Source organism: Bradysia coprophila (assembly GCF_014529535.1).
Source record: "Bradysia coprophila strain Holo2 chromosome X unlocalized genomic scaffold, BU_Bcop_v1 contig_473, whole genome shotgun sequence".
In the NCBI taxonomy this organism is placed as follows: domain Eukaryota; kingdom Metazoa; phylum Arthropoda; class Insecta; order Diptera; family Sciaridae; genus Bradysia; species Bradysia coprophila.
This window is the reverse complement of record NW_023503340.1, coordinates 52,986-80,505: the sequence shown is the minus strand read 5'-3', so window position 1 is coordinate 80,505 and position 27,520 is coordinate 52,986. Positions and strand designations below refer to the sequence as shown.

Here is a 27,520-nt window from a genome sequence, read left to right as displayed (position 1 = left end):
CTGATTTACTTATCGTAAATAAAATGCCAATCAAGAATTTGAAGTTTAATTTTCCTGATTTCCCAGTATTCTGGATACAGTGGATATCAGGAATTTCCAAACAAGAAAATGTGAAAACTGCCTTATCTTTTTAAGAGATGACATAAATGCGCCGCAGGCAAATTTTTTTAAAATATCTGTAAAAGTTGTTTATTCTAATGAAACCAGTAAACTAAACACGATTCATTATTAATTTTCCAGCGCCACTTTTATCCAGCGCCAAGGGGCTAAGCCCCTAAAGCCCATCGTGTTGATCCGGCTCTGGAAGTAATATACTATTAACATTGATTTCTCATTTATTAGAGACGCTAAATATACATTGCCTGATAGATGATTCGCATCGAATTTATGGTGTGTGCTGTTCATCTCATTCTAATGATAATGTTGGTAGGTCCGGAACTTATATTTTCCACAAGGAAGGAGTAAGGACTGGCAACACGATTATAATTGACACCTGTCGCAGGTAATCACCTTTTGCAGTGTACCAGATGCGTTGTTATGAGTTAGGTCTGAAACCAATAATTTCAGTTCGGTGGAATAGATTTTGTGCAGGGGTACAGGGCCTATTTTCGAGAAAATATTGTCGTGAATTTACTTGATTTTCTCGTAAATTTTCATATTTCCCTGAAAATGCTTTTCAAAATAGGCTCTGGTTAACAATCCCCATTGGAGTTGATTGTGATCGTGATTGTGAAAATGTGTGAAGCTTAATGTTTTAACATTTTGGAAAGAAATTTCGAGACGCTTCATTTTTCAAAACATCTTCCCCTCGTGAACATCAACCCTATTAAAAAACTAATTTTACTTTACTAGTGAAGTAACGAGGTTTTTCTCTTACGGTTGAACACTTTACCTCGCTCGTAAAGCAAAATAGCATACTCAGAGAAGTAACTTAATATCTTGTATATCGATGAGTAAAAGTATCCCGCTTTTTGACCCCCCCCCCTCTAAAAGTGCGCACGAAATTTGTCCTTCAATGTATGTTTAGAGGTCGAAGATTCTAACATAAAGTATTGGCCGGCTCGAAATCAGAGATGTTCTGATCTGATTTTCATCTGAAAATTTTCGGATTCAATCTGATCTGAAGTTTTCAGATTACAGTTCTTCAGATTCAGATCAGGTGACAACCTAATCTGATCTGTTAATCTGAAATTTTCAGATTGATCTGAATCTGATCTGACCGGTTCAGATTGAAAAAAGAAAAACATTTTTTAAAGACAATGGAGTATTTTACTTGCCAGTCCGAGAGATGTACGAAATATGTGTCTATCACAGTTGTCGAAATGAATCTCATATTGACATCCATCCATTAAGATCCATCCAAGACAAGTTCTGAAAATTTTCAGATCGGATTTGAAAGTTTTCAGATTGATCTGATTCGGTTTCGAGCCTAAATTGGTACAAAGATGAAAATTTTTCGTTTGTTACATTAAAATGATGGATTGTACCTATGCTTAAAGTCGAAATAATGGCTGAAACATAAGCTACAAGTAGATTCTACTCATGTGTTACGCTTATTACGTTTCAACCTACTATGGACTAATTTGATACAACTTCTGAACAGTCTGAATTTGTACCACTTTACCATAAAAATTGTCGTAAAATACCATCGATGTTAGGCAATTGCCGAAGACAATTAAAAGTTACTATAACAGAAAATCGTTGTTGCCGAAAACAACATTCAGAAAATTAAAAAACGATTCGATGTTTTTGAACGACATTCAACAGGGCTGGTACAAAAATCAAAAATGTTCTAAGCAGCGACAATAAAAATTGTTCTAAGTTACACACCCCTGTGGGTTAGACACGTTAACCTAAACACAAGATTTCCGTATAGTATAGTATATGGAAATATTCTCACCACCACAATGGTCACATTTCTTACCATGATGTAAAACGAATAATTTTTTACGGGAACACCATTAACAGTGTATACGCAAGTACGATGAAAATTGACTTTCCATGAAAATTGCGACCAACTTCACTGCGAACCGTTGACATTTCAATATGAAAATATTTTCACAGAATTTTTCTTTCAATTTTTTTTTGTGTTCCAATAATGTGCATAGCATTTCACAAACAACAAAAAATGTAATGTGATCAAATTTATCCTGAGTGTAACGAAAGTTTAGACGCAAAAACAAATCTAACAAAATATCCACTCGTTTCGTGTGCTGGTTGTGAAAATGTGTTAAATTAAGAACATAAACCATAAACGTTTTTTTTTAATCTCATAAATTGTCAAAGGCGTCAAAATTGATTTTCCTTGCTTTTCGTTAGCGTATGGAAAATTTAGTTGGGCTTTTTCGGCAGACAATTGGTTGTTTTCCGTTTTGAAAATAATGCATTTCATTGTACATTCTTCGATGTAGTTTATTCGGAATAGATCTGTGTTATCAAGAAAGTAAAATATTATATATGTTTTAGGCAGTAAGTGTTTCAAAAATGTCTTCAGAACATACATTCTGTGGTACCTGGGAGGTATGTAACTTAAAATATATATGTTGCTTTTGTATATTGTTACAGTGTTGCATGCCGTAAGGGTGCATATGGAAGTGGCAGTGCATTCAAGATGTATACGTTATGCAAATGTTTGCTGGTTATAACACTGTGGGTTTTTTTGTTCATCTACATTCGATTAGTCCTTGTTGCGCATTTGATGTTCGAAAATTATATCGTCGTCGATTTGAGTTTTTATTTTTTCGTCCAATTAATTTAAAATTAATTTAATCATTTTTGTCTCAGTGGGGGCTGTTAATAAAGCAGACTACTCACATAAATATATTGTTAATGCGATGGCATATAGCATTGAATAGCATGAATCATTGTTTATAATCGCATCAATGTTTTATGTCGAAGGTTGAATTAAAAACAATATCTCATTCGGAGACTCTGAATTCAAATAATCCGGTATCCGAAAGAAGAAATCAACGAGTTATCACAAAGTTTTCAAATCTCAGTTGCAAAGCGTAGAACAGGCGCGATTCTCATTTAATCAGTTTACTTCATCAGAAGGGACAACATCAATTTTGCTTCTGTTTATTAGCTTGCTTATTCCCTTGACTGTAAGTCATGGGCTTTACAACAGAAAATACACCATACGTAACACGGTTACTATGATTGTACGGAAATGTGATTAAAAACGTTAAATGTAACACTTTTAGGCTCTTTGTTAACATGATAACTTAAGTAAATCTCAACCGATTTTCAAAAAAAAAAAATATTCGATGAAGGTATTGAACTACTCGAAAATGTCGGGTATCGGTTCAACCATCTGGTAGTAGTTCTCAAAAGAAGCCTTTTCTACTCTTTGTTAACACGATGACTGGAGGAATAATTAAACGATTGTTAAAAAAAATTATTTGGTGGAGAATGGAATTCCTGAGGTTAAATTCCACGATAGATTATGTTGGTCTAACGATCTAGCTGCCGCGCCGTTGCTAAACGAATTTTTGTATCGATTTCAATATTTTTTTTCTTGTCAATGAGTGTGAGAGTGAAGCTAGGGCCGCATTGAGTTCATTGAAGACATACGCCATTTTCTACCCGGAAAATTTTGTAGACAATAACAATCTGATGTGAGCATAAAATTTATGTACCAGAAAGTCAATTGTGATTTTCAATAAGTAAAAAATGTGTTTATTGGTACCTTTGGTGAACATAATTACCGAATTACGAAAATAGCGCTGATTTTGTATCCTAATAAAATGTAAATTGTTAACTTTGAACTGTGGCTAAACACATTTTTCACCAACTGTGTATCAGCCTAAACAGCAAAACAATGTTTGCATGTACCAGAAAACGAAGTTTAAAGCTAAACTTAAGAGTGATATCGCCGAATCTTCAGGTGATTGGGAAACAAGCGGACTCCGATTTTAATGAGTGATAGCTCGTTGGATTCGTCTTTCAATTCTAGGAAACACGTGTCTTTCACTTTTTCTTAAAAAAATTTGTTTCTGTGAAAAGCGCTCAAAAGTGAAGACATGCCAGAGGGTACCGAAAACAGTTTTTCGGCAATAACTCAAGAAAAAATTATTTTAAATGGTTGTAATGTTGTACGATTGTCGGCCTTGAAAAGACCTACAGGTAGAGTATATGCACCGCTTGGTGCTAGTTGATCCACTAGAGTTATGACTAGAAATATAGTGAATGTTCGGAGAGTCCGCCTTCTCTGCAGCTTCGATGTACCACGGAACTGAGTATGGGGTGTTGTAGCTGGCCTCACCCACTATCGTTGCACATATAAATGAACCCAGTACTTTTGGGCTGCAAGCCTACAGAAGTCTTGAAAAAAAAGTTGGTGCCAAAATGTAGATTGTTTCCTTCTTTCTGAGGGCCCAACTGCCAGAAGAGCATCTGAAACGGTACTACGGCAATCATTTTTTTATTGTCTACTATTCTTTCACCTTATCAATAGAAAAACGCTTCGCTATGTCGCGAATATATCAGATCCACTATTGGTAATATCAAGAGAAAAATCATTAAAGTTTTCTCCGAGGATTTTAGTCAAATAAAGTGTTAGCGTATAGCAAATGACCTCAGGACTACGGAACAGTAATTAGTTTTTCAATTGGACCAATATTTGCTACGTGACAGGAGTTTGGAAAACCGTTTGCTCCCACTTGATCGTATCGTTTTTCCAAACTCCTGTCGCGTAGCAAATATTGGTCCAATTGAAAAACTAATTACTGTTCCGGACTCCTGAGGTCATTTGCTATACGCTAACACTTTATTTGACTAAAATCCTCCGAGAAAAATTTGATAATTTTTCACAAGAATTACTAACACTGGATATGTTGTTACGACCTATATTCGAGTCAAAGTGAAGCGTATACGGTAAGGGAATAGTAGACGATACAAAATTACTCACGTAGAACCGTTCCAGACGCTGTTCTGGCAGTTGGGCCCTCAGACAGAAGGAAAAAATATACATTTTGGCACCAACTTTTTTTTCAAGACTTCTGTAGGCTTGCAGCCCAAAAGTACTGGGTTCATTTATATGTGCAACGATAGTGGGTGAGGCCAGCTACAACACCCCATACTCAGCTACGTGGTACATCGAAGCTGCAGAAAAGGCGGACTCTCCGAATATTCACTATATTTCTAGTCATAACTCTAGTGGATCAACTAGCACCAAGCGGTGCGTATACTCCACCTGTAAGTCTTTTCAAGGCCGACAATCGTACAACATTACAACCATTTAAAATAATTTTTTCTTGAGTTATTGCCGAAAAACTGTTTTCGGTACCCTCTGACATGTCTTCACTTTTGAGCGCTTTTCAAAGAAAACAATTTTTTTTAAGAAAAAGTGAAAGACACGTGTTTCCTAGAATTGAATAACGAATCCAACGAGCTATCACTCATTAAAATCGGAGACCGCTTGTTTCCAAAGTTAAAAAAAATCACCTGAAGATTTGGCGATATCACTCTTAAGTATCGATTTATAACGTTCCAATACGTTTCGAAGATTTTCAGTGAGACTAGACAGAATTGAATTATTAATAAGAGATTAAGACCGTTCCAGTAGGTAGTTATTATTTGTTTCATTGAAATCAATAAATCATTACTCATACAAAAAGTATTGAGAAATTCAGATAGTCAAAGGATCTGACCCACCCAACACGTTTTTTTTTAGAAAATTCTATTTTAAAAAAAAAACCTGCCAATAATATACCACGCGTTGATTAAATTATATCGCATGGGCACATTAAATAACATGAGAAGTAAAAAAGGTAAAATTCTAAGTCTTATCAGGGTACGCAAGTCTTTTCAAAATGCAAGATGGTACTATACAAAAAGATTGTGAAGAGGTTGCTCAACTTTTGCAATGTAACCATGTCGCACTTGAAGTAAAAATAAAAAGTTCCAAACGAGGATGTGTTGCTGCGTACCAAACAATCCCTCTTCAAATCTCTCCACTATTTCTCTTTTAACGTTTACTTTTTTAACCAATTTTCCAGATAGCTGAATGCTCCTTAAATGCGAGACCCGGAAATCACTGGACTGGAGGGGTAAATATTTCAATTGTTACTTATGGACAGGAAACATATATTTTAAAGCGTAATAAGTCGTTCGTATACGTAAAATCACAATTAAATTGCAGCAAAGTGTTTTTCACCTTGTGGAACTAAAATAGCTGAATTTGGATATAACTGATGCGGTTAATAAACGAGCATCGATTTTTTGTGTGCTAAGAGTAAACAGTGTTTCATTCGATCTGGTTTTAACGATACCTGAATAACCCGCAAACAATGGATTTCCGATCCAAAATTCGATTATAGTTTGTTCATTTCCTTTTCGCACTTTTCCAAACCAACTGTCCTCAAAGTTTGTAACATAACAAATGCAATCAAACTACAAAATTGTTCAGCTTACAAACCCACTACTAGTCAGAACAACAAATTTCCAAGGAAGCACGTAATGTCCCCAAAGAAACCTATTATGCGGAAGCATACCCTAAGTGTTGCTGCATTCATCACCACAACATTTTCAAGAATATTCACGGGGAAAACATTTTCCCATATCTTCTTGAATTATACCAAAAAATATTTTTGGGAAAATTAGGAAAATTGTTGGAAAATTCTGGAAAATGTTGGTGAAGTTTTGGAAAATGTGAATGAATAGTCGCTGATTTTCCAAAAGTCAATTGTGATTTTCACTAATATACGGAGCAAAACAACTGAACCAATCCAATGTTTAATTTAGTGCTTTTGTTCACTTTTTTTGAACAATGGATTAATGCAGAGATCTCATTTCCCTTGTATCATTTATTCATTTAGGATCAAATTTCGCTTGGATGAAATGGGAGACATAATATGGTATAACGATTTGATTCATTCAAACTTTGGTGACATGGTCACCCCATGAATCAGCAGAAGCTTTGTTCAGCTGTGAAACGTACGAACTAATCGATGCCATGGCTGAAGGTCCGGGATTGTTGTTTGGAGCTTTTGCTGGACATAATATAGAGTTTAAGGTATATAGACTCAATTTTGTCGATGATGTGTCGTTGAAATTCACTCCAATTTTTTTTTTAAATCGGAAAACGTAGACTGATAACTATACGCCAAGTAATACAATGTCATTGTCATGTGAAGGCTGGTATACTTTACTTTGGCAAGCGAATTAAAGACGAGCAATCGACTGGTCAAGATGTACCATTTACATTAATAGCGGCACTTCAAGAAGGTCATTTTAATGACGGTGTCATTAAAAGCTCTGAGGGTGATGAGGTAAATACACTGCTGTCAAGAAGGCTTGCAATCGTAAAAACTTTATTCGTGTTTTTCCCGACTTTTTGCGAGATTTACAACAATCTTGAAAATTCGCGAAAACGTTTTCACGATTACAGACTCCGCTGCTTCAGATCGGTCACCAGATTTTCTTTGAAAAATTGCAAGTAATTTTGAAATGCAAATTTTTCTTTACTTCATAGTTCTACGTTCATTCGCCGATTCTACGACTGAATGGATTCGATTGCAGTGCGTATTTCCAAACAAATTCATTGAATTCTGATGCGGACACATCACCGTCACCAAAATCAACCAGTCAGATCAAGATATCAATTATTGAACCGACACAGACTGCTACACAACCATCTTCCGATAGTCCTAAATTATCTTCCTATTTACTATCACCAAACCTTTTACTCTCACCTTCACTGGACATGTTTCAGTTTCCATCCAAACTAGCTAGCAACCTATCCAGTTCATTCAATTGTCTTTCATCGCGACGGCTATCCGACGAGCCCGTTCTATTCATAAAAAGTCCCATATTCACATCCGATTCCAATTTGAAAACTTGCAAAAATATTTTCAATTTTGGCGATTACTTGCTCAATCCCGTCGAAAGTCGTACGAAATCGAAGCCACCACTGTCACCGCATCGATCAAAGAGCCCGTTTGAGACGCCGCCGTCGTCACCACTAACGCCCGTAGCAGTGCTTCAAAAGCTGCCGTCGTTCATGCTAACGCGATAATTCAATGGCTGTACTCCGAATGTTTAAGGTAATCGAATATTGATATTATTGGGATGGGGAACTCAAACGTTCGGGATTGCAATCAAATTTTTCTGCTTCATTCAAACGAAAATAGGGTTTCCCACCATTTTTAAAGGTCATTGTGAGGGACTCTTCTGAAATTGGCCATGCCGAATTTGGACACATACCCTAGAAATTCTTTGTTCCCAGAAGCAAAAACCACTTAAATAATGCGGCTGTGGTAGGTGATGAAAAACCTAATACATGCACTGTTCTTATGGAAATTCTACAGACACATGGTCCATGGTCAGGTGCCGGGTGTGATTGGAATGGTCATTACATGCACTTTCCGGAAAATCGTGTTTAAAATTCGTCCTCACAGAGACATGAGCAGTTAAAAAATTTGGTAACAATTTGACGATTTCGATGAACCCAATTTTTTCAACTGCTCAATGTGTGGATGAATTTCAAACCCAATAATACCACGAAAGTACATGCTATTACCTTTCTGATGACATCCCTCACGACCATGTACCCTTCGTGTATCTGGAGAAATTTCCATAAGAAAAATGCATGTTTTAGGTTTTTTATCATCTCCCACAGCCACACAAGCGTCAAGAATTTAAATAGCATTTTGCATAACAAGGGGCGAAAGTAAAAAAATGCAAACGTGTGAAGTTTGCAGCCCGCGCCGCAGGCAAGGGCGGCAATTACACGATTTGAATTTTTTACATTTGCCCCGACTGATGCATACTATTTTTTATGCCAAATACTGCGGAAGATTTGTATTTTCGGTCCGAAACAAAACATAATTTTAATTAAACTGTTGAGTTATCAACAAAATTTGCTGTAGAAACACCAAAATGCCGAAAAGCGCGGGGGTCCAGGGGGCGGCAGCCCCTGGCTTAAAAATAAAAACAATTTAACAAATGAAATTACTGTAAACATAAATTCACTTGCTCACAAAACATTTGGCTATCGTCAACACAACACTACACTCAATGCGTACTTTCAATCAAGTGAACAAGTGTTTTCGAGACATATGAGGACCGAAAGTAAAATGATGACAGTGACATTTACTTTCGGCCCGCAAATACGCAAGCCCACGGGGCGAAAGTAAAATGATGACAGTGACATTTACTTTCGGCCCAAGGCCTGAATTTTTTTACTTTCGGTCACCATTTGAGGACCGAAAATACAAACTTTCGCAGTATTTGGCATAAATAGTTATTTGTGTATCTGTTTTGGACGATTGTTTTTAGGCAATTTCGCGAGTTGTACATGCGAAAGTGCCTAAAATCAATCGTCCAAAACAGATACTCAAAAAATTTTTCATGTAAGGGGTCGAAAACCCGAGAAAAATCTCGAAACTCCCTCATTTTCGGCCCCGACACATGAAAAAATATTTAATTAACTGCGTGAGATAAATGACTGAAATGGCTCGCTGTCGGCTCGGAGCCACAATTATCACACGGGAAGTACCATTTCCATAAGTGCATTAGTTGTCCCATTGAAGATGTGTGTAATGACGTTTGTGTACAATAATGCTAACAATGACATTGTTTCCACATTCTCTATAATAGCTCTAAATTCTCACTTATTATGCTACAATGGTTCATGAACGGGCTTAATATCGTCAATTATTTAACTTTCCAGCTTTGGTTTAACTTTCTCTGTAGAACTGTGCTGTTACTATCAGCGAATTGCATGTTCTTGGGAAAAGTTTTTAATGAATTTTATATTTGAAATAATAACGATTAGCTGATTCACATTCAAATTTAATTTTGAATCTCACAGCATAATTATGACGATTTGCAAAACTTTTCACGGGTTAAAAACTACGGAGCATGAAACTCAGATTTTAGTTTTGAAGAAAAACAAACACTAAATCGAGTCAACATTGTCGTTGCTTGTTACTGTTATAACAGTAGATGTTTGTTATTTACCTAATTTAAACAGTAGAAGATATATTTGTATGGATTCACCAATGCATGACCTCATTAATTTACCTATTTGCTCTAAATTTTTCAATCAATCGTACTAATTTTGCGTCACTTTGAAAAAGAAATTTCCTTAAAAAGTTTTTAAATGTCCACAAGCACACTACATATCATAACCCTTACTCATACGAGATCTGACGGTCCAATGCTAATCGTAACGTTTAAAATATCGAGCCAATGCGAGCTTTCGCTATTCAGTCGAAGAAGACAGTTGCAGATATGAATAAATGCAAAGCCCCTAGCAGGGTAATAGAGGTTTTTACACGTCAAATAGAGTAGTTTTTTGATACCAATAATACCATTAGCAGCCTTAATGGTAAAAAAAGGTGTGGAAATATTCGCATACTTCGATTAAAGTACTACTTTATTTTTCTTCTATTACCCTGCTAGGTGCTTTGATTTGAGGCGCAAAGAATGAAGGGCTTTTGAGGAATTTCAAAACGCTTGGCCTTATTGTACATGACCGTTTGAGTACATGAACTCAGTTTGCATTTCAGCATAGCACTCTAACTTCCAAGCTGCCATCATAGTATGGACTCTGCTTTTTTTCCATACGTACAGGAGGCATTTTTTCTTTATGTGAGTTAAAACACACACCACATGCAGTTTTATTTGCATGCATGCAAAACAGAGGCTCCCAATTTGACATCTCACAGTGCTGTGATTTCAGGTGTTTTCAATATGGGCATCGACACACTCTGCTCCTAGCATGAACCTAAGAAATATTCGAAGACTTATGCAATCAAAAAAGGCCTCGTTTTTCTTTCATAAAGACAGGAATCATGATTTGGTACGAGTACGATTCATGTGTTGACATGTTTGACAAAATGGAGGCCATTTGATGTTAGAAAAATGAGTGTTCGTGCTAGGAGCAATGCTATGACATCGTTCAAATTCTATTTCAAATTGACAAGATAAATGGATAGTTTAATTTGTGAGTTTGTAGCACCTTACCTTATTGTTGCCTGAATCTAATCGGTTTTCGCGCTCGTTCTGTTCGAATGTCCCATTCAGTCCAAATAACCATTTCTGTTTTCACAATTGATTGGCCACCTTACACAGGTGCGATTCTATATTTATGACCATTGACCAATGTATACACAGAAAAGCGAACCAATTTATTGAAATCCAACTGAAACAAAATTGGAACTCGGCCAACCGAGAATTGATACGAAGCATGTGAATGTTACCTGATTCTAAACACTTAAATTGAAATTATTATGCAAAAGTGATTGATGCATTTTCACGGAGCGAGTCTCGTGGATCACGTGTGTGTACGGACAACAGAGAACTATACCAAAATCCAGTCTCCCCATCACCACTGCTCAGAGAGCCCCACAAGTGTTCAGAGTCACGGTTCGTTTCACTAAATGTAATGACGCAATTAATGAACATCGTCACTTCGTCGCACATCCTTTGCATACTTTTGCATACTTCACCGAAATGGATTCTCATTAAAACGGCAACATTTTAATTTTATGTTTATGTTGTAATTTATTATAATATATAAATTAGTGTTGTGATGTAACATTGAAGGTATATTCTTTTGATTTTCTTAGTATACTTGCCACACTCATAATATCTGGTATATATTTGATTTTGCTGTTGTTTTCTTTCTTCTTCTTTTTTTTTGTGATAGAGAGAGGAGTATATAACATTCATTTTACACAGATCCTATTTTAATAATTTTAATTATGCTAAAGTGTTGTTAATACCATACATGTTACATGTTACGTATGGCCTCCATATATTTATATTTATATTAGAACTCCTGTCTTGTTTTTTGTATGGTAATGTTCAAGCTAACATTAATTCTGCGTATTATATAAGTATATAACATTAAATCGGAATAGATACACATTTTTCCATATAATATGTATAATAATTGTTCATATTTACAATTTAAATTTTGTACATAAAATGTGTAATAGTCTTCATTGTGAGTAATTAATTTCATTCATACACTTATTTTACACACCAAAAATTCTTTAAGTAGGTACTTACGGGCTATGTTTGATTTTTCTTCTTCTTATTCTTCTTCTTCTTATTTTTTTTTAAATACAGATGGTGGATATACAAACTTTGACTTTAAAAATTATGAGTGAAACGAACAAGTTGTAAATTTCATTATCGTTTAAAATTTCTTTGAAAGTAGCAGTCATGACACACACATGAAAAAATATTTGGTAAACATCATCGAATTAGTTTGTAACAAAGGCATATAGGTCAGTATATATACTGCGGAATGACATCGAGTTTCGGTAAATAACAGTAAAAAGGGGTTATTGATAAGGAGGGAACTGACGCCATAAGAGCGCCTTCTACTTAAAAAAATAGTACATATCGGGATTTTTTAACGCACAGTTTTTGACATTACTAACATGAAGTCAGCGGTATTTTGTCCAATTGTGAGTTGAAAAAATTCTAATTTTTGGGGGACTTATGGCGTGGACTGACAACGAGGCGATGTCGAATAACATTTTGACACTGTCACCATACCTAAAAAATTTTGCACCAAATCTTTTTTTCCCTGATTGGTAGAGGCAATACCTTTCATTTCCTGTCTTTAACTATGCTCTTAAGTCCATACTTCATAAGATTCGCACGAAAAACCGTTGGCAGACCCCCAAAAATTAGTCAAATTTGACGTCTACCTGACCAACTTTTCGCATATTTTAACTTTTACTTACAATTTCGATCTCTATTCATAAAATGAAGAAAATGGAGAATTTTTGTTTTTTTTTCGTAATTTATTAGCAAAGAAAATGGTCATCAGTCATTCTACGGGCGAGTAGCTAGATTTTAGCCCAGTTCTTCGGCAATATCTCCGGCTAAACTGAACCAATTTTCACAAAGTTTTTTTTTCCCTGATAGGTATGATTGTAAACTATCATTTAATGCAATTACCAGTGTTCGTCAACCCGTTTACAAGACAGCACACTCGAAAACCTGTTCCCGTCGCCTAAAAATGTCACTTTTTCTGTCATATCTTGGGAACAACGACGCCAATTTTTTCCATCTTGCAGCATAAATTTTCTTAGCCACAAAGACGTGTTAGAAAAATACATCTACCGTTTTGCTGATCGTTTTTGGTTACGAAAAAATCAAAGTTCAAACCAAATTGACGAAACTTTGATGAATTTGCGCCAGCTCAAAAAAATTCAAAAAATTAAATCCTCGCGGCTTCGACGTTTTTTTAGTGCCAAAATATTTATTTTACCATGCAATCCACGAAGCTTTACAATTTTTGCAAAAAAAACCACCCTATATACTCACGCAATTTTGAAAAACGACACACTTTCTGTTTTGTGGTTTACTGGTGTTTTTGTGAATTTTTATACGAAGAAATAGAAAACTCAAGGAAAACACCGAAACAGAAAATGTGGCGATTTTCAAAATTCAGCGAGTGTAATAAATTTTCTAAAAATTCTTAAATTTAATTTTTCGGTTTTGGTTAGATCGACAACATGAAAAACATTTGAAGATTTGTCGCCTCTAATTGATGGCACTGCTCATATAAACAGAGCGAAAAATTTTAGCATCACAGCTTACACTATATGACTTTCTTTAGAAAAAAAAACAAGAAATTCTGTAGCTCGCTCCGCTCGCGTTGTGCACTGTCTTTAGAATACAGAAACTTGTCGACAATTTGAGAGACACCCAAATTCTCGCAGGAAAGAAAATCAAATTAAATTTAACAAAATTTGATAGGTTAGAAAATAGTCCTTATTCGCACAATATTCGGTGGGTGATATCACTAACAAAAGAATATCTTCACGATTTCAATGTCTAATTGTACATAGATCTTATTCAAACTGAAACCTGTGACCGTCGTCGTCCGTGTCTGTGATGTCGGTCGGATAGGATTAATTGTTGGGCCGGAGAGAAGATGTTAGTGTACAGAGATATTAGAATTTTAACATGAATAGCAGTGGGAATGACGCAAGACCTGGACAGAAAAAAGTTGGAAATTTACTTTCCGTCCCTTTTTTCGATAGTAGAGGCGTCCTCTAGTTTTATGACAAAATGTCCTCTATCACAAAATTTACAAAAGGGAACCCAAGATACAATACATACTACTTACAGAATCCCTGCCCTGTGCCCTATAAATGTTGGTAAACAATTTTATCTAAGGCCAGGTCCATAACAATACTACCGGTTCAATATTAAACTTGTATCAATACCGCTTGTTTACAATACCTACTTCAAATTATATTGTTACACGATGAAAATGGACGTTGTGACGTTAACAATAACAATACCTACACTGCCTATCTTTGAAATTTTTTTCTTAAGTGTATGCAGTGTGCAGTCCAACCGACCTTTAGGTATGAAATTCGACTATAACTTCAGAATTTATAGCTCCGTTGTAAAATCAACCCAACAACCGTTTATTAATGCGCGATTCGTTAGAGTATCTATATAATGACCTATATGCTAGCTACTTACTGTAAATCGATAAGTTTCCAAAATTGGATTTTTCCCTCTCTTAATTCGATTTCTGTCCACATCCACCATATGAGAAAGAGGAACTTTCCATAACAAGTGGATGACATATTTCGTATACCGGTCTTCCATTCGAGTGTTGCCGGCCCCCAGGACTACTAGTTGAACTAATACTGGGGCATAGTGACCGTCACCTGAGCTCAGATGACTCGGCCGCATGATCACTCTCATCGCCCAATGAATTAGCTGCTGCACTTGGCGATATACTTGGCGTTCTGCCACCAGTGCGTAATTGTGACATATCCGATCCCCTTCGGCTGGTCGCTTGATGGAATCCCGGCCCGGAACAGAAACATTTACATATGATGCGCTTGAAAGCGAAGCGAAAGTCTTTCGAGAATAATGCATAGATCATAGGATTAACCGCTGAATTACAGTAGCCCAACCAGAACATAATGGAGAACAATAACGGTGGTATGCAATCCTTACAGAAAGCACGTATTAAGTACATGGTAAAAAAGGGAAGCCAGCACAATATGAAAAGACCCACAATAATCGCCAGTGTTTTGGCTGCTTTCGTTTCCACTTTAAATCGTTTCACTTGAGCTTTAATGTTTCTCTTACCCATTTTTTTACTTGTGCGCGGCGAAAGACCCTTTTCAATGTTCGGTAAACTTTTAACCACTTGAAGATAACCCTCTTTACCATGAAAAATTTGAGATGATGTTAATTCCTTGCCATTGGTTGAATAATGAACAGCGTACAGGACATTATTGGATTGTTTTTGATGCGTTGGACTGGCTATATTTTCGGTTGATGGATACGACACCGATATCTTTATTTTATCATGCTTCCGTGTGGAGAATTTCGAATGTCTCTCGGGTGATGAGCTGCCAATACTTGTTGTTGTGCTATGCGTACTGCCATTGCTGGCAGATTCGTCTCGGCCGCGGCCACGATGTATTCGCAGTGTTAATCGTTGCTCATCGAAACGATTGCCAATGCCACATGATCCTAATAGAGGACATAAAAAAAGAGAAAAGGGAAAAATATGAAAAAAGTCCGAACAATGTTTTATCGCAGAGGTTAGTTAAATGCTTGTACATGCTTTTTATTGGAGTGTGTGTAAAAAGTATATTTAACTGCAAACTCGTCGAGTGTAGCAGTGTTGATAAAATTCGGTTGCCTCGGAGCACGTTACGGAACATCAAATAAAATATTTATTTTTCCACAATAGTACGAGAACCCATTGGAATTTGAAAAACGGTAAAGGATAATCTTATTTGAAGGATAAAATTACCGTTTCGTAAAGGCAACCAATAAACTTAAGCCAGATCTTCATTTCCGTGTAATGTTATTTCATACATTTTAATATGGTAGAGGTAGCTGGATAGGTAGCTTGATAGGCAGTTATATAGTGTACACATCCGATACCCATCAATTTGTCGTTAAATTTTTTATAGACTTGACACACCATTGCAGAACATTGTGAAAAATTAGTAGAAGATCCGAAATCCTTGTACCACGGAACGTGACGATTACAAAATGAACATGCAAAAATTGTCGACCGTATCTATAGCCCTCGATATATGTTTATAAAATGCACTGACTTCAATGTGTTTGTTAACTGTATATAGAACTGATGAAGTCTTTTCGACCTTAACATTATTTCCGTTATCGATTTTTACACACGCTTTAATGATATCAATTTGGAATTTCGAAAATACACAGAGGATTCTATGCAAAGGAGTTTTCGTGTAGGAAAAAAAGAACCAATGATCGACTCCAGTGCTAAGTCGTTATGCCCTTTTGAAGAAACCGCAAAATAACGGAAGAGTTGCATGTCCGTGTTCGTTCATTGATTATTTAATTGCAGCCAACTTTTAATTGAAAGGGAAAAGTTTTCATTGTGCTTTGCTTTCAAAATATTAAATGGTAACGGTGACAAAAACTAAAAAGGAAAATAATTTATCCGTTTAAATCACAAATTCCATAATAAATGTGTTCACTGTGTTATAGTGCCGTTCGTGTAGGTGTGTCGGAAGCTAATTGTACTGACCACAAAGCAATTATAGTTTCATTGTATATTCTTCGGTATTACTAATTACACATTATTATTATCATTATTCGACCGTTAAATGTGTTAAGGATTTAGCAGGTTATTCGTTTTTATTTTTAAATCATAAATTTCTGCTAACACCAGGTATGTTATTTGAACGAAATGTAAATACAAGTCTGCTGTACAAAGTTAAAAAGCTCTGAGGCTTTTTAGCCCCGTACGAAGTACTGGGGGCTTATAAGATTAATATGCCGTTTGTAACACGTCGAATTGGAAGCAGACAGTAAGGGCAAAGCATTTGGTTATGTTCATAGATGACGAATCGGCAATAAAAAAAAATGTCCGTCCGTCCGTCCGTCCGTCTGTGACCCCTCTAGCTTGAGCAAATCACAACCTTTTATCAAAATTCTTTTTTTTCCCCGATTAGTATCGACAAAAGTAAGGTCAAGTTCGAAAATGAGCATGGTAGGGTCGGCCCTTCCAGAGCTAGGGCCCTATAGGTGTTTTTCAGTCTTTCGACGATATCTACCGAAATACGCACGTAATAGCTGCTTGTGATATATCATGAAAGGTATTGACGAGTAGAACAAAGTTGCTGAACATTGTTTTTGGGTAAGATGCAACGCGGGCTTGTTGGGAGGGCTCAAAGGTCGCTACTCGGCCCTAAGTGTTTTTTGCACATAAATCAAGTAAATCTCATCCGATTTTGCTAGATTTTGTTTCATTTGAGAGATAATTGAATGCCGAATAGAATGATGGCAAAAAAAGTTTCAAATTTGGGCCCTTGGACTAAGGCCGCTACTCGGCCCTAAATGTTGTTTGCACATAAATAGATTTTGTTTCATTTGAGAGGTAATTGAATGCCAATTAGAATGATGGCGAAAAAAGTTTCAAATTTGGGCCCATGGACTAAGGCCGCTACTCGGCCCTAAGTGTTTTTTGCACATAAATCGAGTAAATCTCATCCGATTTTGCTAGATTTAGTTTTTTATGGAAGGGAATTGAATACCGAAAATAACGTGGCGAAAAAAGTTTCAAATTTGGGCCCTTGGACTAAGGCCCCTACTCGGCCCTAAGTGTTTTTTGCACATAAATCGAGTAAATCTCATCCGATTTTGCTAGATTTTGTTTCATTTGAGAGGTAATTGAATGCCGAATAGAATGATGGCAAAAAAAGTTTCAAATTTGGGCCCTTGGACTAAGGCCGCTACTCGGCCCTAAATGTTGTTTGCACATAAATCGAGTAAATCTCATCCGATTTTGCTAGATTTAGTTTTTTATGGAAGGGAATTGAATACCGAAAATAACGTGGCGAAAAAAGTTTCAAATTTGGGCCCTTGGACTAAGGCCGCCACTCGGCCCTAAATGTTTTTTGCACATAAATCGAGTAAATCTCATCCGATTTTGCTAGATTTAGTTTTTTATGGAAGGGAATTGAATACCGAAAATAACGTGGCGAAAAAAGTTTCAAATTTGGGCCCTTGGACTAATGCCGCCACTCGGCCCTAAATGTTTTTTGCACATAAATCGAGTAAATCTCATCCGATTTTGCTAGATTTAGTTTTTTATGGAAGGGAATTGAATACCGAAAAGAACGTGGCGAAAAAAGTTTCAAATTTGGGCCATTGGACTAAGGCCGCTACTCGGCCCTAAGTGTTTTTTGCACATAAATCGAGTAAATCTCATCCGATTTTGCTAGTTTTTGTTTCATTTGAGAGATAATTGAATACCCAATAGAAAGTTGGCAAAAAAATTTGGGTTTCTAAAATAATATCGTAAATTGTTGGTTTTATTTGAGAGGTACTTCGTACGGGCTTTCGTAATTGCGCTATGCGCAATTTTAAAAATGAACACTTCCAGTAAATTTGACCATGCCCAACTTGACTTGCAGACAGACGCATTAGAGGGTTGTAGACGTATTAGGGTTCCGGGCGTATTGCGGCTACGGACGTATTATGGTTACGGACGAAATAGGATTACGGGTCGTACGGGGCTAAGTCGCAGCAAACGCTCCGACTGTTCTGATGCCTTGTTTTTAAGAAACGCTCAATACAGTGAAAATTCAGATTTAATTTGCTTCAGCTGTTTTTCAGCTGATCCACGCATACAATCTCGTTTATACGGTTGAAGCTACGATCCCCAACCAATTTTGTGGCACAATTTACCTTAATTGTTTTTCAGCTGTTTTTCAATCCCTACAACCTTCTCACACGTTTGTATACGGTACTACCACGCTCGCGTATGACTATTCAACTTGTATAAATACTAATGAGGCAGTGAAATTGTATGGACCAGCTCAAAAACACCCGAAGGAAATTGCGTCACAAATTCTTCACAAAACTTGTTAAAAATACAAGCCCCGAGACTTTTTATTCAATTGTTTTGAAATAATTTGGTAAAGCTGAGGCTTTTGAACTTTGTATTTCTTGTCTGAGATTATTTAACATTGCAAAACTTGTAGAAAAAATGCCTTAGAGGTCTCTATTATTAAGCAATATGACCAACAAAAATTTCTGAGGTTTTTTTGCCTTTGGATTGTATACACTCTCTAAATGACCGTCTTTTTCTAAATTTATTTCTCTTACTACTCTCATTTCTCTATATATTCATTATGGAGAAATGAGAGAAGTTGGAGAAATAAGAGATGCAGAGAAAGACGGTCATTTAGAGAGTTTATCACTGTATATAAACTTTAAGTTTGCGACATGCCATTTTTCAACTAAAATCAACTAAAAATGATAATGTCGTGACGTGTCGGAACTAGATGGTATACTCTTTCAGAAACGACTTACGAGAATATTCTAATCATCGGATCTGTTACATCAAATGTTCACCATATCGTTATGTGTTTTATATAAAATCTTTTACATAATTAGTATTAACATTCATTCTTTAACAGATGACCAAGATATCGGCATATGTCGCTAATATTTTGCCTGTAAAACCGACAAGTTTTATTTTTTCCACGCTTTTCTGGGTTCTGATTGTGAGTTGTTAAAGTCTAACAAATGAAAATCTAGATTTCTATATTTCAACATTTAGTTGCACTTAGCGTATCTCGCAAAAAAACAGAAAATATAAATCTAGATTTTCATTTGTTAAACGAAATTTTTGTTTAAATAATCACAAACTACAACCAGTCCTAAATCAGAAAACACGTTACATTTCACTTTTCACGTTCAGTAAAAATTCTATTCTATTCGGCAGCATCACACAAACCTTAAAAACGATATAAAAAGTTCGGTAAAAAATTGGTTTCATTTATACTCCTTATGTCCATGGCACTTCATTTGTTTTCATTATTGATATATTTGAAGCTCCGCATCAACTACAATGTAGGGTAAGTTGCTCTTTTCTTGTAAAACCGTTTGCTGGGCGTGTTTTTCCTTTTTTTTCGATTTTTTCGTAGGTACATGGAAGGTACATTGTACACAGGTCGCCTTAGAACGACCACAACATTGATTAAATTGGATTATTGGGATATTTGCTAGATAAATACGTAGATCGGTTAATAGCGCATTTCTCGATTTCTTTTTCAAGGGAGATATTCAAGAGATCCTCAATGACACTTTAAATTGACAAAGAAACCATTTAGGCGCCAATGGAATACGTCGCCCAATTGGCTTACGAAATCAAAAAGTTGAGAGATTTTTAAGTCACGAATGTGATTCACTTATTCGTTGTTCAAATATAAACGAAATATAAACGAGAAAAGAAAATGAAATATAGAAATGAAATCGTAAAATTCACTTTACGGCTTTATTATTGATGAACCACTTTTGTCTAAATAAATAAATATAAAAAAAATCCAAAAGAATTGCACCAAAACAAACATAAAATCGACATATCTTATCGGTTGTAATTTACTGATAGTTCATCAAAATTAGATAAAGATAAAAAAAAAAAAAAAAAACAAAACAGAATGTGTAACAAGAGTCTTACGTTCTACTACTGTACGGGAAACGAAAAAAAGAAATCGTAAAATTTTTTATGTTAATTTTATTCGTTCAACGAAAGCGTATCAAACGCTGATATGTTTTATACACAAAAGAAAATATGATGTAAAGAGAAGGCTTACGTAAATATACAAATTCAGCGATTCTTATGTTACCCGTTCCTAAATGCTTCTTGCAAACATTACCTAACGTATCACTTAACTTTTATTTCTTGTTCATATACTAAAGAAATATTTATCCAATAAAACAGTCCTCCAACTCAAACGTCGTATTTTTGGTTCTGGAGCTCAATGATGCCTCGGGCTTAGTTTTATCTGTGCACGTTTATTAGATCCTTTTACTCGAATTTTATTGGATGTGAGAGGTGATGGAGCAATGACCTTTTCCGGTGAGTTTATTTATTTATAATTGAGTTGATTACGTATTTCATCCTCTGACCAATTTATGTATTACATCAAATATGGAAATAGAAATTTGGCATTGAACAACAATGTTTATAAATAAAATGTTTCACATTCCGCTGTTTCCTGTTTGTTTTTTTCTGAATGAAAGGAAGGTGTTCGTATTTATTGTGAATACACACAACATATTTTGTGTCATACCTCCCGATATTCATGGTACATTTACATTTTCGCAGTTTAAAAGAAATATTCACAGCGTCAATTATTCCATCTTCTTTACATTTTTGCGAGGGTGCTGTTGCTGTATTATTTTAATACCTCCTAATGCTCTACCATTTTCGGTGGTTTTACATTATTATTTATGTGGTATACTGGTTTCTATGCTTATGAATACGACTGTAAATGAATTCGATATTGTGTTGTAATGTTGTGAACTCATACATAAATGCATTTAATATAAGAAAAAGCGGTATGGTTGTTCTTCCCTTATCAGGTTTTCAATTCTAATGAACGTAAAAAGGTATACACACAATACACGCACACACATTTTGATATTTCCCCATTTACATTGTAACACAGAGTGGCATCATTGATTACAAATACGATTTTTTTTTCTTTTTCTTCGTTGGATCAGTAGTAGATGTGATTAAATGATCGAAGACATATACGTTTTCGTATCAAGGTAACTGTTTCCTGTGTGTCGCTTCCAATTAGCACGAAGGTGGGGATGGTTTTTCGTCATTATTAACACTCGAACGAAAATAGCTACTATGCTAACTAGTTAGTTAATGGTATGTTTTGCGCAATAGATGTGAGACTGCCGATACGAGCCGAAGCCGAGCTTTACAACACATCGTATGCGCAAAACCCTCATTTACTAACGTATTAGCAACAAAATGTTGTTATTTATCTATCAAGGTAGGTGTGAGGGTATTTTTTGTGGAAACCATTTCCACAATCATACTATGTTTCCCACAATCATCGCCTGGTTGTTGTCTCAATAATGAACCGTGAAATTATTTCTCTGAGTGTTTTCATTGTATTACAAAAGATGATCTAACATAAACAAGATCGAGGGTAGGATCATCGAATGAAACAACATTACTGGTATTCTGTGGTAAATATCAGTAATGTAGTGATTACGAAACTCGTTCTTTTGTAAACAGTAGACTATACGCCTCTTTCTAAAATGTTTATTTTGGTGATTTGGAAGTTATATACCTAGCCGAAGGTAATCCAAGATAACAGATATATCGAGATAAACAAATGTGCTCCAGAGGGATAACATCGTGATTATCGTGCCAGGCAGATACAAGCTTTTGATCTGAACACCTTCTTAAAGTTAACATAATGTCTTGTAGTTCTCTCATTATGAACCAAAACCATAATGTATTTGCGCTCACACAAAAAAAAACCGTTTTGATTAAAATACCAATGGTCTTGAAAAAGGAGAGCTGTGTGAAGAGCTAAGATAAACCGTGGGCATACTACTCTAAAAAGTGCTGCGGATTCGCATTACGCCTGATGTCTTATGATTCTGGGATCACGTCTTCTCATATCCTTTTCCGTTTTTCAATACGTTCTCGTAAACGGTATGAATACGGTGGCGGGACATTTCCACACCGTCAATATCGTCATGAACGATATTATCGTTTTTTAGACGATAGTATCGTCTAAAAAACGATAATATCGTTTTTAGACGATAGTATCGTCCAAAAAAACGATAATATCGTTTTTTGGACGATAGTATCGTCTAAAAAACGATATTATCGTTTTTTAGACGATACTATCGTCCAAAAAAACGATAATTTCGCCCAAAAAATTTTCATCCAGGACGATAATATCGTCTAAATTGAGAAATTCTAAAATATTGTCTGGACGATAGTATCGTTTTCTGTACGATATTATCGTTCAAAAAATGATAGTATCGTTTTCTGGACGATATTACCGTTCTAGAAAATCTAATGGATATTTTCGTTTTCGGTACGATAATATCGTCCAAAACGATAATATCGTCCTGGGCGATATTATCGTTTTCTTAAACGATAATATCGTCCAGGACGATACTATCGTTTAAAAAAACGATAATATCACACAGGACGATATTATCGTTTAATTTTGAGTGGTAATATTGTCCAGGACTCAATTTTACTCAGAGGTGCAGCAAGAACCGAACTCTCTTCCAAAATATCGAAAAACAATTGTCAGAGGAAATCACCTACCAAAAAATAAAAGAAGGACAATTTACTCACACAAAGTCGGTAACTTCCTCCATTAAAAATCATATTTTTTATTGCAGCTATTTATCAAGTCAACGTCTTTCCTCAATGTAGAATATCTTAGCTCAACTCAAGACAATCTTGAGATTACGTTGAGTTGAGATCTCAACTCAACTCAAGATTTTCTTGAGATCTTAATCTCAACTCAAGATTACCACAATCTCAAGTTGAGTTGAGATTGAGATCTCAAGATTACCTCAAAATTAGCAGAACCTTCAGGGAAAGCATAGTTTCGATACATTAAGTGAAAGGATGAATTTACAAAGTATTTATTGATAGAAAGTAAATAATCGTAAAATCGGTTGTGTTCACTACATACATTGGTCCATACACATCAGTGTTTAAAAACTGCAGTGTTACATGTTACAGTCGCACGAGTCGAACTCTTTGATCCCAGGGAATTCATCCTTTTACAAAATGTAACGTAAAGACGTTTTGTTCGTTCCTTCCTAGGGAATTCACACTTTTACGAAATGAAACGTAAAGGCGTTTAGTTCGTCCCTAAAGAAATCATCGTTTTACGAAATGAATACCAACTTTGATTGTACATAAAAAGCGTTTTAACACGCCGAGCGACCCGGCCCATTGCCCCGGAGCGAAGCGGAGGGCCGCAATGCGAGCCGGGCGCCGGAACGGTGTCGGAACTTAGGAGTTAATTTTTTTTTCTCGCATCGTCTCATAATTAGTCTGTGTAATTTTTCTATATAAAATTTAAATTTACGGAACCAAATGAACCAATTTTTAATATATATTTGCCGTCTATAAAAAGGTGTTTATCTACAAGATTTTATGTTTCGTCTTCAACAACCATCCAGAACGATAATATCGCCCAGGACGATATTATCGTCTAGAATTTTTATTTTAAATAAATTAAAAACTATATTATCATCCTGGACGATATTATCGTCTCAAATTTAAAAAATTAATAAATTAAAAATGATATTATCGTTCTTGACGATACTATCGTCCAGAACGATATTATCGTCCCAAAAATTATCGCCCAGGACGATAATATCGTCCAAAATAATGATAAAATTGTTCAGAAAAAGAAAATAACGATAATATCGTCCAGCGGATATTTTCATCCAGGACGATATTATCGTCAAAAAAACGACATTATCGTTTTTTGAACGATAATATCGTTTTTTAGACGATAGTATCATCTAAAAAAACGATAGTATCGTCCAAAAAAACGATAGTATCGTTTAAAAACGATATTATCGTTTAAAAACGATATTATCGTTTTTTTAAACGATAATATCGTCCAGAAAACGATAATATCGTCCTGAAAATATTTTAGAATTTATAATTTTAGACGATATTATCGTCCAGGATGAAAAATGTTTGGACGATAATATCGTTTTTTTGGACGATAGTATCGTCTAAAAAACGATAATATCGTTCCTGACGATATTGACCGTGTAGTAATGTCGCCTCATATTACTTCATTGATATGAACGTTAAAACTTATTTCCCGGTGACTTATTGAGTATTAAAAAATTCCACGTAATTGTTTGGAGCTTTATACAACTGTCGCACTTAAAAAAATAAAAAGCTCCATACAAGGACTTAATCCAACTATTTCAGATCCAGTGACGCTATCAGGCAATTCCATAACAACATCTCAGATTTTAAATTGTTCACTTCCACGCAATTCGATAAATAAAAAACAATGCTCCGTGCATGTACTCGCTTACAATGTACAAACAATTGCTTCAAAATCATATAAATATAACTGCACCATGCTACGTTAGCTTTCAAGAGGAAATGACCAGTCCATCCAATTCCCATTTACACGACACTTGAATGTTTTCCGGATAATAAAATACTCATGACTTCCCAAATAAATGCACACATCATAATTCAATGTGTAAAGGGGAAATGAATTTATTAAATCATTCCATCCACATGAAACTCTTATTTTTAATTATTAGTTTAAAAACCCCATTAGGCAACATATCCGATTTGGTAAAGAATAATAACCAACATGTACTCTATTATTATACCATCCGCAACAGCCAATAGACTTTTAATTAAAAACCACAAAGGTTAACTTTTTAATTGAATTACACCACCCCACTGAACCAATTATTGTTCTCTCGAATTCCGACTATTCCAACTATAAATTCATAGTGCTTTAATAATGATGACAATGGCAACATGCAGGGGTTTCAGCTGTTTGTTGTTTTATTCCGGTTTTGAAATAGATAGATTTGCAGAAGTTTGATGAAAATAGATCTGGTACAGTCGTAACTGTTAATGGAATTGGCTCGGCTAAACATTCAGCATTTACATCTACGGGTGGTGTGCTCTTGGTATGAATATTTTAATTTTAAATACGTTAGACGTATTTGCATTAACAATAAATCAAATAAGACAAACAACGTCCTTATCTCATGAATATATTTTACATGCTTGAGATATGTCAATGTGTCATTACGACCGTCCATCCGTAAGAATAGTTTCTTTATTTTGCATTTACATTCAGTAAGATGGAAAATAGAGTAAGCTGTTGCTTGGAAATTGGTATTTTGATGAGTGGGGTTTAGGCGCTAGCATTTGTCTCGGCCTTTGGCTTTAAACTTTTCACTTAAATAAGAAATTTCTTACTTGAAATATACTATAGATAGATGCCACATCCCACGTTTTCTATGTACCTTCACAAGATCATACTTACAGTCACTAATTTTCTCCTTTATTGTCCGTCTTCGTATTTACTTAATTTGTATTTTATTGTTCATGTTAGTTACGTGTACACATAGACGACACTATTTTCTCTCCGAACATTATTATCATTGTCCTGCAACACATTATTCGCTTGATGTAAGTATTTGCCAAGCAAAAATAAGAGAGTGGAGTTTTCTGATCAGGTCGTACATGTTTACCACTCCGCATGACGTTTTCTTCTATGCTCACGTCTCCACCATTGTATGTTAATACCAGGACCAAACTGGATATCAAAAGACGCATTGGGCTCGTATTATACATTTTTTTTATAAATCTTCTATTAATCGCCCGATTGCAGAGTATGGCCAATCCAGGCCTTGTTAATACAATCGGTCCTGTGACTGCTTCCAGTACTTTTTCAGCAGTGTTTTGCCAAAGTTAGGTCGATGTTTGAATTTTTCTCTCTGGTTCAAATGAAGTTTTGTTATTAGCTTGCAAAATTTCTGAATTCGACTGTACAATGGTACTTTCATTTTCCCAAGCTTTACGTAAAATCAATTAATTATCCACCACTAATTTGCTTACTTGAAATTTACGTTTGACAAGAAATTGGATGCATACTTCTCGCTGTGAAAATAACTAAATTTAACGAAATCACATTTTCGTGTATTTGTTCGATTGTTATATTTTGCGAGATTCTCCTTTTTCTAACCTGTGTAGCACGTGTATTGGACATAATAATAGGCCTATAGGGTTGGTGTATTTCTTTTTGTCTTTCTTTGAAAATAAAATCATTTGAGTTAAGAAATTTATGCAACTGTTAAAGCACGCATCCGAAACTGAAATTAGAATTTCCGGTAACACATGGTAACACAGAATGTGAAAATTTCTTACAAAAATACGAAGAAAAAATGTTTGGAATTTTATTTTTATTTATTTAACTTTTTTTTCGTTGTTTCATAATCTTTGTTCGATTGAGAATGGCAAAATATACGTGAAAGTATTGGTTGTTTCATGAATTTGCCACAAGAGCTTTGTAAAAACTTTATCGAAAAAGCTGCAAAGCGAGAGAAAAATAACAATTTGCATTCGTTTAATTCACACATGGAATATAAATAACGGTAATATTATACAACACCCGCAAAACTGGAAGAAAATACGAACATTGTTGTTTTTCGCTTGCCGTAAAACAACTTTTTCCATGACTTCGAAATTGAAAAACGAGACATAATTCGATATATGCGTGATAAAGTAACAAAACAAAAAGTCTAGTTATTTCACGTTCTTTTTGCTGTTGTGCTGAGCGACTATTCACTCGCGGCTGCGGCAAACACATTACCCCACTGCACCTTATATTACAACTGTTGAATTTACAGTTTTGATACATAAATACCGAAAAGTTACGATACTGTCAGACGTAACCTAACTTTAAGTTTCGTTAAATGTATCGTTAATCCATTCATTTGTATGAAACTGTTTTGACGTGGATGGTATTTCAAACTTGAGGTGAAATAGAAGGTGAGAAAACAGGAGTTTTAACCGATTTTTTTTTATTAAAGATTTGTTAGGATTTTCTTCGATTTTAAGGACTGCATGATGAAAGGCTTTCAAAAATTTAAACAGAATTGTTCTGGTTCTTCAGCTTCTGATTGATTGCCTTCGCACTACCTCAACACCCACAAGGCGGCGAATAAC

General features: G+C 35.4%; 1 protein-coding gene and 1 long non-coding RNA gene across 2 annotated transcripts in view; one reads left to right on the top strand and one right to left on the bottom strand.

Moving 5' to 3' along the window:
• Positions 1-2,035: 2,035 nt before the first annotated feature.
• On the top strand, positions 2,036-7,145 carry LOC119070115. Its single transcript, XR_005086465.1, has 4 exons — positions 2,036-2,520; positions 6,000-6,050; positions 6,819-7,015; positions 7,091-7,145. It is a non-coding gene; the product is annotated as an uncharacterized LOC119070115 (long non-coding RNA).
• Positions 7,146-14,358: 7,213 nt separating this feature from the next.
• LOC119070111 (octopamine receptor Oamb) overlaps positions 14,359-27,520 on the bottom strand; it is a 46,916-nt gene continuing 33,754 nt past the window's right edge. The window contains exon 4 of the mRNA XM_037174424.1: positions 14,359-15,477. Within this exon, the coding sequence (XP_037030319.1) occupies positions 14,654-15,477 (824 nt within the window). The 3' untranslated portion in view covers positions 14,359-14,653. The remainder of the gene's footprint in view (positions 15,478-27,520) is intronic.